The following is a 13,796-nucleotide window of genomic DNA, read 5'->3' as shown; positions in this document are numbered from 1 at the left end:
TCATCTGGGAGTCGTCCTTCTGGTGTGCATCGGTGGCCAACAACCATAATCTCCGGGCTGCACAGCGCTAACTTTGTCCCCGAGAATGTGCCGTCCACATACTCCATGCATTGTACTATGCGGTTGAGGTTCTGAAAATGCTCCCAGATGAATCTGCGTATGCTGGAGTTCTCTGGGATTGTCTCAAATGTCTCATCTGACTGCTTGTACTGCGAGGCTGGCCCCTTGACTGGCACATCATCGATGTAGGGCACAGTAAACTCTGCGATCTCTGATTGAAAAATGTACGTGACGTCGTCATGAAAGATTGGAACTGAGTTCGTCCAGCCCATTGGCAAGGTTACGAGTCGGAGTGCGCTGAAGGGGATCTGGAATGTTGTGAGGTCTCGGAAGGATTCTGCAATTAGCCATTCATCATAGCCGACGTATAAATCCAGCATTGCCCCACATGCGCGTCCTCTGAATTGTTCAGCGAGGTGCTCTGGGGTTGGGGTAACTCCGGAATGCTGAATTGTTATGGCATTAAGTGGTTCTAGGCTGTGGACCAAACGCAAGGATTTGCCATCCTTCTTGACCACACAGAACCAGCATGATCTGTATGAGCTGTTCGAGGGCGCGTAGACTCCTGCGTCTATCTTCCATCTGATCACCGCACAAACTTCTTGATAAATTCCTGGGGGTATCGGAATGTTGCACTGAACCCAGGGCTTGTGCGGAACCACTGGAAAGTCAATTGGCGGAAAGTACTCAGTGTGAAAGCTGCCTCGCTCTGAGTCATCCCATGCGAAGGCCCTGTTGTGAAGACACATAAATGTATGCAAGAGTGCTCACTCGTCTGACCATAAAAATCCTCCTGAATGTGCTTGGTTCAGGGCCATCATGCGTTCTAGCGAGTATCTGCCAGTGGGCGTAAACTGTGGTGGATGCATAGGTAGTTGTGGTAGCATGGCTAGCGGGTCACCCGTGATGGAACGTATGATTCTGAAAGATTCTGGTACCGTGGTAAGAACTGGTCGAGTCTTGAGCGCAACGGGCTTGTACTTCTTCTTGGTAGCTGCGAAGCCTGCTGACGGAGGTTTGCCTGATTCACGGTGATTGGCGGACGTGGGTGTATCAAGGGATAGAGTCGAGATTAAAGCTTGTATATGCGAGGCTTGTAACGTAGAGATGCGAGGCGAATCTTGACAATAGAGCAAATCGAGAGCTTGTACAAATTGTTTGGATGCTTGCAAATATCTGACTGGAATAGCGGTAGGGTCGGAGGGTATGATCTGGGTATATGCGACGATTTCTGGCTGGAGCTGGGCATTTGCTTTGATGACTAGGGCCAAACTGTCACTTGGGTCGTCCATATCCTCCACTAATGAAAATTTGACTGGTCCATGTCCTTAGGTCAGCGAAATCGCGGAGGTCCTCGGCGTATGGTTGGAATAGTCATGACTTGGCCTGAGTTTGGGCAAACTATCGTGACCGTCTGATCTTCGTTGAAGAAGTTCCTAACCATGCTCTTGGTTAGAACATCAAAGGGTTTTCCAAGTAGGATATCATAGGCAGCAGCGCAGATAACGTGGATCTGCAAATAAAGCACTATGTCATCAACTTGGAAGGGAATATTGCGCACTAGTCCCAACGATTGGTCGACTTCTCTGTTAGCTGATTGCATATTCAGCTTGACTGTTGGGTCGTAGATGAGCCCCAATGCATGGCAGACATCTTCTGACATTGCCACTATCTGACACCCCAGATCTAAAATCGCTTCTAAAGCCATGATGGAACAAAGTGAATGAGAATCCTTAGCCACCATCAGCTGTTCTGGGTCTCCATGCTGGTGTATGTGTCGCAGATACATGTCATAAGGATCTGGGATGATCGAACCATGGGGCTGCAATGGTTTGCCGTGACACGAGAGTTCGCCAATCTGCGCCGTGGTCCTGTTCGTGAAGATCTCTTCATCAGCTTCCCCTATCACTGACATAGAAGTCCCTGTACTTGGCAGATTGACTCTCCTTGGCGTGCAAGCCTCTCGGTATTTGTTGCGAACATCCGGTGAAATTGACAGTAATTCCTCGAGTGAGATAGCTATCACAAGATTCTTCATAGATCTCTTAAAAACGTCATCTGAGAGCCGTGGCTGATAGACTAGGGCAGTAGTACGATAGGCTGGGTCTCTGTTCTGAGGTCTCGGTGCATTCGAGGCAAAGTTATGCATGGATGGTGGCACATAGGTAGCATCCCTGGCTGCACAGTAGGGATGTTCTGGCTCCTTGTCTGCTTCCGGCGTAGTGGCTGTAGGCTGCGACGTAGATGGTGTGGTTGACGAAGCAGCTGTAGGCACTGTACTCATGGTGGGCTGTGTCTGCGTGACTGGTTGGCTAACTGACGTGGGTGGAGATTGACGAGTGTTTGTATTTGATTTGCGCGGAGGCATGTATACTCCATCGAATACTTGCTTTGTCTTGCGCAACGAGTATAACTCTTGTTCTAAGGCACGAATGCGGTCGTCGTCCCCCAAGGCAAAGGTGCTATGCTCCTCAGGGGAGACTTCAAATAAGCTTGCAGCTGAGATCGACGCCTGCGTCTGCACAGTGGACTGATTCCTCCTATGCCATTCGTAGATTTGGTCATGAATGATTATACCCGGAATGTTACATGGGACGAAGAATCCGTTCGGCAAGACCACCTTTCCGGCAGAGTTTCGCATACACTTGCCAGACTTTATGTCCTCTTCTATGTGCTTGCAGGTGCCTATCATGCCCCCTGCTTCACCGCAATAGTGACAATAGCCCATGCCGTTGCCTCCACTACTCATAGTTGGCTTTGGCGCTGCGCTAGCTTGTATGCCATTCCCCTTTGGCACAACTCCGGTCACTGCTGCTGTCAATGTTTGCACGGACTTGACTAGGCTCTCGATGAGTAGCGAGATGTCCTCTGTCTTAATCGCAGGTCCTGACTCTGACTTCACTTTGCTGCTACCAGTGACTGCTGGTGAGGGCGAAGTTCCATGAAGGACAAACTTTGCCGCTTCGTAGATCTCGTTGACATCATATGAATCATCGGGATAGTGGTCCGGCTGCTTTAGCTGAAGTCACTGTGATATCCGGCTCTATAGGTCTGGTGGGAATCCTCGTGCAAATGCCCAGTTGCGCTCGGACTCCAAAACGCGATGTTTGCCTATGAGGAACGTAGTAATTGCCAAGAATTCATGATGGTAGGCTCCAAGTTCTGCAATGCTATGGATTTCTAGCCTTGCTCGCTCCCCAACAAGCATGTCCATATCTCAGACCTCCCACTTGCGCTCCATATCTGCACCAGGGTACAGTCGCTGTACTGCTACTTTGAGATCTTGGAACGTGCGCTGGACATCTGAATATTCTTCCAGGCTTTCGATGAGGTCCGCTACGTCGATAGTGAGGTATCGGCAAACCCAGCATTTCCTTTCTGTTTCGTCCGTGATATTGCAACGGGCAAATAAGATTTCCAAATTGTCAAAGAATCGCAGAAGCATGCGCGGATGCTCTGGATCGAATGTAGGGGCTGCGCGATCCCCTCTAAATGGCATCTGGCTGACGGTTGTAATTGTAGCTGCCATCGTGTACTGGGTATGGTGTGTAGGTGGCAAACTTTGAATGTGAGCTTCTGCCTCTTGGATCTCGTCTAGAAGCGAATGTCCTTCAGGGATGAAGTCGTCTAAACCTAAACTTGGTCCTGACGCAATGGATGAAGGCAGATGGATGCTAGAAACGTTCGAGGGTACTGGAGATAGTGGACTTGATGGTCTGGAGTTGGACGGCGCTAGACTGGCTGTCCGAGAGTTTGCCGCTGTGGCTGGAAAGTGTTCCCTCAGATCGTAATCTGCAAGATACTCACGTCCTTTGTCTGTGCACTCGAATCCTGTCCTCTGATACTCCTGTAGCCTCCTGAGTGTCTCATTGAAGGAAGTAAAAACTTCTTCTGACATTTCGGATATGGCTGCGAGCGTTTGCCAACAACGTCAATGATTCCTAAACCTTCGATTCTTCAAACCCTCGCGGTGGGCTCCAGAAATGATGCATCCGCGGAGCTCCTGGCCTTGTGCTACTCCAACACTAATCTGGGGTCCGCTGTGTGGGGTGTATGCGGGGGACGACTTTGGCGAGGGTTTGCTGCGAGCCGGTTTAGTGACTTGAAGCTACTGACAATAGGGATGGGTAATGGATTGGTAATGGACTGGGGTAGTGTGCAGGTGCAGCCAACAATCGCAGGATCAGCAAATGACGGTGTGGGCAGCCAATATCGAGCCTTGGGAAAGGAACTAGGGTTGTGTGGGAATGAAAGGCTGTATTTGAAAGGGGCTCCAAGCGTGGGACCATCGAATTTGATCACAAATGTGTTTTGATCGCAGCGAGGCAGAGCGGAGCTGATCGTATATGGAATGCTGATCGGAGGATGGCGGGGAAGCTCGGTTAAGTCTGATGTGCGAAGATCCTTGGGCCAACTACTATATTTGGGATGAAACCCGTGGTCTAAGGCTAGAAATGGCCCGGAGCTGATCGCAAATGTGATATTGTCGCAAGAAGGCGGGTCGGACCTGATCGTATATGCATTTCTGATCGAAGGACGTCAGAGCGCCGGTGGCTAAACCAATGGGAGCGAGGCCTCAGACAGGTTCTGAGGAGTCCTGGGAACGTAGGGCTGAAAGGGGTAACTGAGTGACATAGCGTGAGAGTGTGATGGAATATCTTTGGTTGCTAGGTGGGCTGGGCCTGATGACATAATGATGATGAAGTGCACTGTGATTGGTGCTGGGACTTAGCTGAAACTGCGAGAATGTGCCTAGTGACCGTAGCTAAGGCAATAGAAAAGAGCTGCTGGCCGAGAGACGAAGTGCTGAGACGTAGGCTGTGGGCTAGGAGACTCGAGCTCCTCCCAATTCGATTGTTTTGGTATGTACATGTGGTAGGCTTATATACCACCCTAGCAGGCCACTGCTGAGAGTTTGCCTGCTTGGGTGATTAAACTAGGTATGGTAAAAGAAAGACTGAAACGAGTAAGATATTAGCTGAAACTTGCAACATAATTGTGTTCCTGTTTGAGATACCGGACCAGACCGTTCACACGTATCAAAACACGTTTCACCCATGCTGACTTGGCTGGGCAGTCTTCGCGCATCTTTGCCATGATGGCGGTCCCTTGCCCCGATCTTCTGGGTGCCTACTGCCTGATGCCATTGCTACCGCTAAGTCCACCGAGCCTTCTTGCGTTCAGAAGCATCGGCGTAGCTTCAGGATGGCCGAGCCTTCCCACGACGCTTCATTTCCGCTGCCTCGTGGTGAATGACTCCCATGGTGGCAATAGCACGGACCGGCTCGTCGCCTTGCCAGCCTAACTTTGCCAAAATTGGGGTCATTCTCGTGCTTCTGTCAGTTAGCCGCTGTCGCCGCGCATCAGCGGGATCAGTGCAACATTTAGGGCATACAAGATTCCTTCGGAGTCTTGATGAGTGTACAGAACTGAACGATCCCGGCCTACTTGTCAGTCCGAAAGGTCCTCAGTGAGAGATGTCGCTCATCGTTCTTCACCGGATCATCAAGGCTGCAGACCAATTTGCTTTTCCGCATGGTATCGAATTTTGGTATATGCTCTTGGACACGAACTCATCCTTATATGAGCTTGCTCCTTCTGGGCCTGACGCGTCATCATATCGCTTAGCGGGTGCACTTAAACCCTTGCCTGTGTGGTGTTACGTCAATTTCGACCAAATGCGTCGAGATGTTGAGCTCAAAAGCGCGGAGCAAGCTCTTCTGATCCGCTTTCTTGCAATGTTCAGCCGGCCTGTAAGTAGCGCTTCTTTTGATCTTCGTAAAATGTCGCTCACCAAGCCGGTATGCAGTATTGGCATACCCTTGGTGACTCTCCAGATGTTGTGCGTGCTGCAAGAAAGAAACTCATATATCACGACGAATTCGATCCGGAAAACCTCGATCATGTGTTCGCCATCTTCGCAAACCGTATCGTGCTAGAACTGAGTGATAGGAAGCAATCGAGCCAAATCGCTGTACATGCCATACACAGTCACATGCGCCTCCTCACCGATGTTTCGGATGGATTCATCGTGACCAACGTGCCTTCGGAACCGATGCTTGCCGTCGCTGCGGCAGATATCTTGAATGGAAACTGGTGAAACTACGCGAAAGCGATGGAGACGCTGGTGCGACGACTCATCATCGACGGGATCGTGACTGATTGAGGGCGACAAGGTGACTTATGTACCAGGCTCTTATTCATCCTCACGCGCGACAAGGTGACACTTCGGAACGGAGGATCGTTCGTCGATTGCTCAGAACCTGCTCGACACGGTGTGCGCCCTTTGAAACTGTCAGACTTCCTTACAACCTTGCTTGGCGACGACCTCGGCGTCAAGGATCAGGACAAGGCTGATCAGGTCCAGGATCTTCTTTCTGACGTAGGGAATGTCTGGATGAACTTTACTCACTGGACTCAAACCGATATCGATGAAGAAATCAGCATCATCACTCCCGAGTGGCTTTTTGAGCTGTGGTGCCGAGGTGTCGCCGTACAGTGCACCCATGGTCAGTCGGTATTCGATTCGCTGGTCGTCACATACCGCGGAGACCTCACCCAGCCTTTCGTCAAGAGGTTTCTCGGATACATCGTCATTCACACGAAGGCGCGAATGGAAGCGTCTGCACTGGAGCCAGCCGCTGGGCTGGCAGGCCCTGTGATCGAGACCACTGACGAATCAGGCCAGCCTGTGCGATATAAACCCGCCAGCTACATCGCACTTTTCATGGACTTTACTGCCGATAGCACATACTCTGGCGGGTCTCGCACTGATATCCAATTTGGGATCCCTAAGAAATCTTCCGAGGGGAAATACAGCAGCTGGATAGGGTATCTTCAGGACTCCGCGGAGGAAAAACGATACTGTCTGAACGTTCGGGGGAACGATAATCAGAGTTATCCAGTGATTACCAAGGATATCAAGACTCAGTTTGGTCTGCTTTTCGCGCACACGATTTCCACGCATGGGCACTTTACAAAGGCTGCGTGCGCCATGGAATCGGCTATCAACCCTATATCATCAAGACTATTGGAAACCCTGGTCGACCCGTACCGTTGAAACCCGAGAAGAAAGCGGAAATGGTGACGGAGAAATCGAAGTCAAGAGGATCGGATAAGTGAGTTTGGGCAAATGAACCCGTTGCCTGATGAATGAAGGCTGCCAATTATGACCACCTTCTGGTGAACAGTAGTCCGTGGAAGACATGATCAGTCTTGCGTTCTCGCAATGTACCATTGTGCGCTGTGGTGGGTTGTCAGTTGGAATAAATCATCGTTCATTATTTGAGGGCAGCACATCGAATGAGACTCGGAACCTTCACAGGGATGCAACCGTTCGTTGATTACTCTCATCTCCTCAGCCTCTACATCCGAACTCTGCGCCTTCTTGTGGCTTTCCGCGCTTTCTGGATAAAATGATTTGCTATATTGAGGAGAAAATTGTCTTCTGGAGTGCTATTAGTCCTCCGACGGGTGTTGAGTCGTTGGTGACCGCGGATTTTGCCAATGACTCCCTACTTATTTTGAGGCCGTCGAGATCTATCATACTGCATTAATGCTTATCCTATTGCAGCAGGCTGCCCAAGAGGTGCCACCTTGTAGTGTGCCTTTAACAGAGATGCAGATACCCTGATAGATCTATCATGAACAGAAGATCACGATGTTCCGCTCAATTCAGGTCTCGTCCACCAAGCTATCAAGTGTTTTGAAATTAATTACACATGAGTTCTCATAAGTCGTGACAGCCATAATATAGAGCCTCTCGCGAGCCAGAGATGACTCCCGCCGCTCGGGGTACACCAGTAAATCTGATACACCATGATGCTCGTGCACCACTGCTTTACGAGCTGACCATCTTCTCCAGCTTCTGTATCTCGTCAATCTTCAGATCAACATCGTCCGTCTCGCGTACGTCGGGCGCCCTGCTCGCGGCCTCGATCTCGCCTTGCTTCCACTTCCTGAAGTATGCCTCCTCAGCCCAGACGAACGGACTCTTTGACATGAATAGGTGGTCCATCTCCTCCAACGTGCGGTTCGCCGTCTCAGGATAGAATGCCCACACCATCGGAATGGTGAGGAAGTTGACTGCGCCAAAAATATGAAGCGTGTTCTCTCCGATGGCACTGAACATCACCGGATTTAACAGTGTCAGCCAGCCGTTACCTAAGGATTACATCAACGTCAACAAGTCGAATGAGATAGAATGCGAAGCATGAGACTAACCGATCGACCATCCGACAACGCCCCATGCGTTACCCTTCGCTCGGACATAGAGCGGGAAGGTCTCAGTAGGATAGACCCACGGAATCGTCAACCAGGTCGCGCCGAAGACAGCTGTGTACATGAAGACGAAAAAAGCAGCAGCGCCACCGTATTGGCTAGCTTTGTCCGGATTGTCTTTCAGGAGCCTGGTGAATGCACCCGCGAGAATAAGCGAGATGCCCTGGCCGACGGCGCCCCACCACAGACCCACACGCCTGCCGAGCCTGTCGATAGTGATGACGGCCAACAGGGTGCTCAGCATGTACGTAATCTGAGATAATGTCAGCCGCTAGCAGATATCGGAGCCCTGAGTACTCACGTCGTTGAGCCCAGACAGCCACTGAGCTTTGCGGGACGAATAGCCTGCTTCAGCGAAGATAGTCGAGGCATATACGGTAATCGCCGCAATGCCCGCCCATCTATAAAACAAGTCAGCACAATACTCTTTCTGGGCACGTCGCAATCCATGTACTCTTGTATGATCTGCAACCAAATGGAGAGCTGCACTCTCCGCGCGACATGCAAGTCGCTGTCGTGGAGACCAAAGAACATCGCGAAGTAGGTATTGCCGGCCGCATGCTCTTTCTCCAGTTGGACCGCGACAACGATTTCCTCGTATTCCGCAATCACGCGCGCGTCCTCAATGTTACCGGTATCAGAGCGTAACCGGCCCAGAATATGGCGTGCTTCTTCATCTCGTCCCATTTTCATGAGCCATCGAGGACTCTCTGTAGCAAATCGTCTATGAGCGGTACAAGCTCAGGACATACCGGGAGACTAACCTGGCATACTGGGGATGCACATCTGTGCATTGGACGTAGCTGCTTAGTGATCGTGTGATAGGTTGATTATGATCGCCTACCATAAATGCGAGAACTGGCAGGATCTGGAAGGCAATCGGGAACTAGAAAGTTCATGAGTTTTGGTTTCCTTGCTGATCGCCCAGCGCCGCAGACTGACCCTCCACCGCACTGAGGTATTGCCATCTCCAATGAAGCCCATGCCAAATTCTAGCCAGTACGCGACAACCACACCGAATATGTTCAGAGTGAACTCGCTAGCAATGAATGCACCTCTCGACGTGTGGGATGCCACTTCAGCACTCCATACGGGAACGATCGCATTGAGGAATCCTGTTCCGATGCCATTGATCACGCGGGCGCACAGCATCCTGAATAGACCGGTCAATATGCGCTTCTAATCGTGTAACTAGAAACCTACCATGCGATATTCTGGGCCGAACACTGGAGACTCGCGCCGACGAGAACCCATATACTTCCCTGTCATCCACGCTCACTGTCACCGTAAATGAAGTCTGGGCATGATATTTTCTCACCACCAGCATGGTTTGCACACGGCCGATCCTTTCATATGGGGATCAGTATCGCCTGAAAAGTACGAAGCACAACCTGAGACCCTTGGGCACTGACCTGTCACCGAGGACGCCTCCCATGAGGCAGCCTAGCAGCGTACCAAAATAGTAGATACTGACGATCCCGCCTTGTCTGGTAGGCTCGGTGATCTTAGCAACATAGCCTTCCGAGGGACCCTCATATCTGCGTTGGCTCACTGAGCACACCATCATCAAGCAGCAGAGACGAACATACGTGGAATAGCCCAGTTTCATGATACGGACGTAATCAGGCGAGTTGTTGACGCCTATCTGACATTGATATCACGGGCCCGTGGGACTGAATAGAATAGTACGTACCACTCATCATGCCTTGATCATAACCAAAGCTATCGTATGACAGTATATGATCAGATGCGCCCATGTCCACCTGTCAACTAGGAGAGCTACTGACAAGAAGATGGCAAGGCCTGCCACAAAGTTGATGGAGTAGTACAATCGCCTGCCACGGGCGGCGGCGAAAAGTTTCATCTTGCAGAGTCGTACAAGGTGCAACGGGTAGCGACGACATGGCTCGATGCGAACTCGCCCGTTAAATATCACGACAGAGCGGCAATGAAGTCGGAAAGATGAAATGCCTAGTTCGGAAGGCCTTGTGACCAGAAAATTATCCGACGGAGCTGCATCGCCCAGAAGTCCAAACTACTCCACCCTATCCCGGATTCTTCGGCCCGCGGCACTAGGTGCAGAAAGCATATATTCCATCTCCTGCGGTTTTATAGCACAGAAAGACTTGTGCGAGACAATGAGGCTGTAGGAAGAGTATGACGATACTGGTGCACTGGATGCTGTGGCGATGTGTACAGGACTCAATGGCAGACTGCATATCCACCCTGTAAGCGGCGTTAGACGCCGAAAATGGGGGAGGGCGCTTGAAGAACCGGACGGTCTAACGGCAGGATGCACCTCTCAACCGATGTCGATTAGACTCCTGAGTCCTGAAAAAGGGGGAGAGTTAGCCATTTCGCCCAACATGTCAATCATTACCGTCTTCATGATCACGGAACGATAAGTGGGAAGTCGGAGAATGCGAGTATCATCCTGCCAAATGTTCATGCAGTGCATGCTCCGTTCGGCGCGGTGGCGCACATGTACATGCCGAACGCACAGAAGCCGAGGGTGCGGTGGAACAAAACGAGCGGGGTGTTGCTGTTATAAAGCATTACGTCGTCGGGCGGTACTTATTTCACAGTGCACTCCACTCTGGCATACTTACGCAGAGATCGTCGAGGATTCGAAGGACGTTGGAGCCTGTAGACTTGTCCGCGTGCAAAGCGCAATGTAAGCGGGCAGTCATAATCAGCCATCAGAGTTACTCCAGTACTTTATTGCGACAAAGCACAAGCGGCGCCTCGTTTCAGTGGTAACGTGATCGCGTAGCCACCCCGGAATCGGATGCATTTGAAAGGTGAGGTACGGGGCACCGTTTAGTAGTCATTGAAGGTGTCCGGTTTTGGTCCTAAACGGGGATCGTTGACCTAGTCTATATTCGTGCTAGTGATTCGTGAGCTGTGGAGAGAAGTGTAGAGGACGTAGCCTGCCTTGGGCTTCCGGAGGGAGCCTAGTACAGGATTGCAGGAGGAGCCTGCCTGGGACTTGCAGGAGGGCTGTTCGCGTTACTGCCGGATGTCAATATGATCATAGAGTTCTAGCATAGCGATGAAGCGATAATTAAAATGCGTTCATTTGGAGTCAGTCGAGGCCGTTAAGACCAGATGGGACTTAGGCGAGCTATACAGGGCTTCCATACGCGCGAATAGAGCAGAATCATACAAGATAGCCCTAAAGGTCGAACATGGTCGGCCGGTAAATCTGCCTTCATACAACTCAAGTCGACTGAGATTTCCGCATAGAGCCCTGACCTGTGTGATGGGGTATTACAGAGAATGAAGGACACACCGACGTAACCACCATCATTAATAACTGCGATAGTCATGTCAACTTGCTCACTTAAATAGCGCTCTCCATTGAAATCACAGATTATGCCGATTTTAATAGCAGTTGGCCCAGGACATCCATTGTTGAGGCGACAACGTGTTTTCAATGTGATATTTCGAAAGATTGCATTCACTGATAAACCGGCAGCTAATACAGGAGAAATAAGCTTCACGTCTGAAAGTACTAAGCAACAGAATGAGTCACCTCACTCAAATCAGAAACGTTAAACAGGACAGTTGAGGTGGACTTTTAGAAATCGCAGGAGCACAGACAATTCAGCCTGGTCAGAGTAATGCCAGCTTCCTCTTCTAAGAGAGCGCAGTCGAACACAAAATGCATGGAGATAACAATCTCTTTTCCGTTGAATAGACTAATTGACAGTGCCAGCAAAGGATCGCCTGAGGATCGGGATTTGGGATGAGATGAAGTTCGGTTTCAGCGTCTATGACACCGTCAAACCTCAGACACGGTCACGTGTCACACACCTAGTAGCTGCTGGAGGGACTGCCGAGTGCTTTTGCCTTTGCCCAACTCTCAAGCATACATCCGCCAGCGGATTTTTTGGCCTAGCTTGCTCCCTTCCGTGGAATCACTCGGCAAGGGGGAAATCCTCCTACTGCGAGCTTAGGTTCTGAGAAACGGTGCAACGGTGTGCACTCTTTTCTCTGTCCAGGAAACTCGCTTGCTGATCTTCCGCATGCGAAGGCACGCGCAGACTTCGTGTTTTTGACGAAGCATAACTCTGTCACGATCGGCGCACTCCATCTCGAGTCCTGGACCTTTCGGGCCTGCAGTGTGGCCCATAATGGGGCCACAGATGCTTCATAGGGTCGCCACGATGCACCGAACGACAGTCACTCTCGCAACTTCACGTCGCATGCTAACGACGATGACTTGACCGCTGCACATCAGAATGCATCGGCGATTCGCGCGACCCTGATCAACGCAGGTCATGTTCACCGGTATCTATCCTCTCCTTTCATGGAGCCATTAATTGTGCATGTGTCGTGGATGTGTCATTCAAGCCAGTACAAGCGAGGCCCGGCTTCGTCGGGGGTTACCCAGCCATGACCGTGATCATCGCTAGGCCCTTCAAGCGATAAGACCACATAATGAACGCCGCCTGTATTTCATTTCGCCCCCAATTACGGCGGCGCACGCGTCACATCCTTACGCTCGTCCTTGTGCGCGTTCGCACGTCGCACGCTCAATGAACTCCTTCCCACTTCCGCTTCCAACCGCATGACCTTGCGTCGCTTCTGTTCCGCGGCGCGGGCAAGCTGCCGAAGGGCGCGCTCCTGTTCTTGCTGGGCTCGCCTGCGTCTCTACAGGGCCGGAGTCCCGAGCGCAATTCAACTCGGAGCTTTAGCCACCATGCTGTGGTGAACGCTGGATCGGGGTTCATCAGCGCGGAGCTGCGGAGCACCAGTGATCGCCTGGGCTTGTGACGCTGCTTCGCGTTCTGCAGGCGCCGAGGGTGCTTCTGGGGGTGGCCGCACAACGACAAGAGCTCCATCCGCGGGAGTGTCAGACACAGGTGGTTACGCCAGTCCCCCTTCTGACCATTGAGTGTGCATGCACCATGTCTCCCCGGCATCCTGACTATCATCGGTGTATCTGCGACGTAGCTTATGCATCATTCAATGTGACAAATTCAGGCTTATCTCGCTTAAGCGGCTGTGTCAATTACCTGAACGTGTACCATCGCCTCACGGATCTCACAGCTCGTCTTCGCCTAATCTCCAGCTGATTCGGTCGACGCCCCTGGCAGGTCTTCTCTGTATCGCCTGGGACGCCAACTCGGTCACTTGATGCCGTCAGCGATCCTAGGAGCGCGGTATTTCAGTATGACTGCCTCTCCTGGCTACGTCGAAGGCAGCGTGTGTTGGAACTCTGTGTCGGATGATCTGTCCCTGTATTCCGGAAGCATATCCTCGCTGCCGTCGACCTCTCACATTTCAGCTATCTCCGCTATGAAGGTTACGGCTGCATTCTTTCCTCCCTCGGAAGGGGCGTGCTAGTGGGCCCTTCTGTTTTCAAATTCACGAATCCCGGCGGACGTACCGCGAATGTTCTTGCAGGTGACGAGGAACGAGGCAGGCTCGCCCGCAGCGGACGATCCAAG

The 13,796-nt window shown here is 51.3% G+C and overlaps 3 protein-coding genes across 3 annotated transcripts; 1 reads left to right on the top strand and 2 right to left on the bottom strand.

Moving 5' to 3' along the window:
- Positions 1 to 827: 827 nt before the first annotated feature.
- Positions 828 to 3,958, bottom strand: LAESUDRAFT_764461 (uncharacterized protein; the record flags this gene model as incomplete). Its single annotated transcript, XM_040913439.1, has 3 exons — positions 828 to 1,375; positions 2,245 to 3,079; positions 3,284 to 3,958. The coding sequence occupies 3 exons, from the start codon at positions 3,956 to 3,958 to the stop codon at positions 828 to 830; spliced, it is 2,058 nt and encodes a 685-aa protein (XP_040758368.1).
- Positions 3,959 to 5,537: 1,579 nt separating this feature from the next.
- On the top strand, positions 5,538 to 7,120 carry LAESUDRAFT_764460 (uncharacterized protein; the record flags this gene model as incomplete). Its single annotated transcript, XM_040913438.1, has 3 exons — positions 5,538 to 5,813; positions 5,870 to 6,156; positions 6,253 to 7,120. 3 exons carry the CDS (start codon positions 5,538 to 5,540, stop codon positions 7,118 to 7,120), a joined length of 1,431 nt encoding a protein of 476 aa, XP_040758367.1.
- Positions 7,121 to 7,900: 780 nt separating this feature from the next.
- On the bottom strand, positions 7,901 to 10,204 carry LAESUDRAFT_764459 (general substrate transporter; the record flags this gene model as incomplete). Its single annotated transcript, XM_040913437.1, has 13 exons — positions 7,901 to 8,223; positions 8,284 to 8,593; positions 8,642 to 8,741; positions 8,795 to 9,050; positions 9,105 to 9,126; positions 9,185 to 9,226; positions 9,283 to 9,493; positions 9,544 to 9,602; positions 9,659 to 9,686; positions 9,753 to 9,878; positions 9,930 to 9,981; positions 10,034 to 10,062; positions 10,128 to 10,204. The coding sequence occupies 13 exons, from the start codon at positions 10,202 to 10,204 to the stop codon at positions 7,901 to 7,903; spliced, it is 1,635 nt and encodes a 544-aa protein (XP_040758366.1).
- Between the last annotated feature and the right edge of the window lie 3,592 nt (positions 10,205 to 13,796).

Source organism: Laetiporus sulphureus (assembly GCF_001632365.1).
Source record: "Laetiporus sulphureus 93-53 unplaced genomic scaffold LAESUscaffold_77, whole genome shotgun sequence".
Classification (NCBI taxonomy): Eukaryota; Fungi; Basidiomycota; class Agaricomycetes; order Polyporales; family Laetiporaceae; genus Laetiporus; species Laetiporus sulphureus.
Note: the sequence above shows the minus strand (reverse complement) of the source record. Positions and strands in the feature narration are given on the sequence as shown.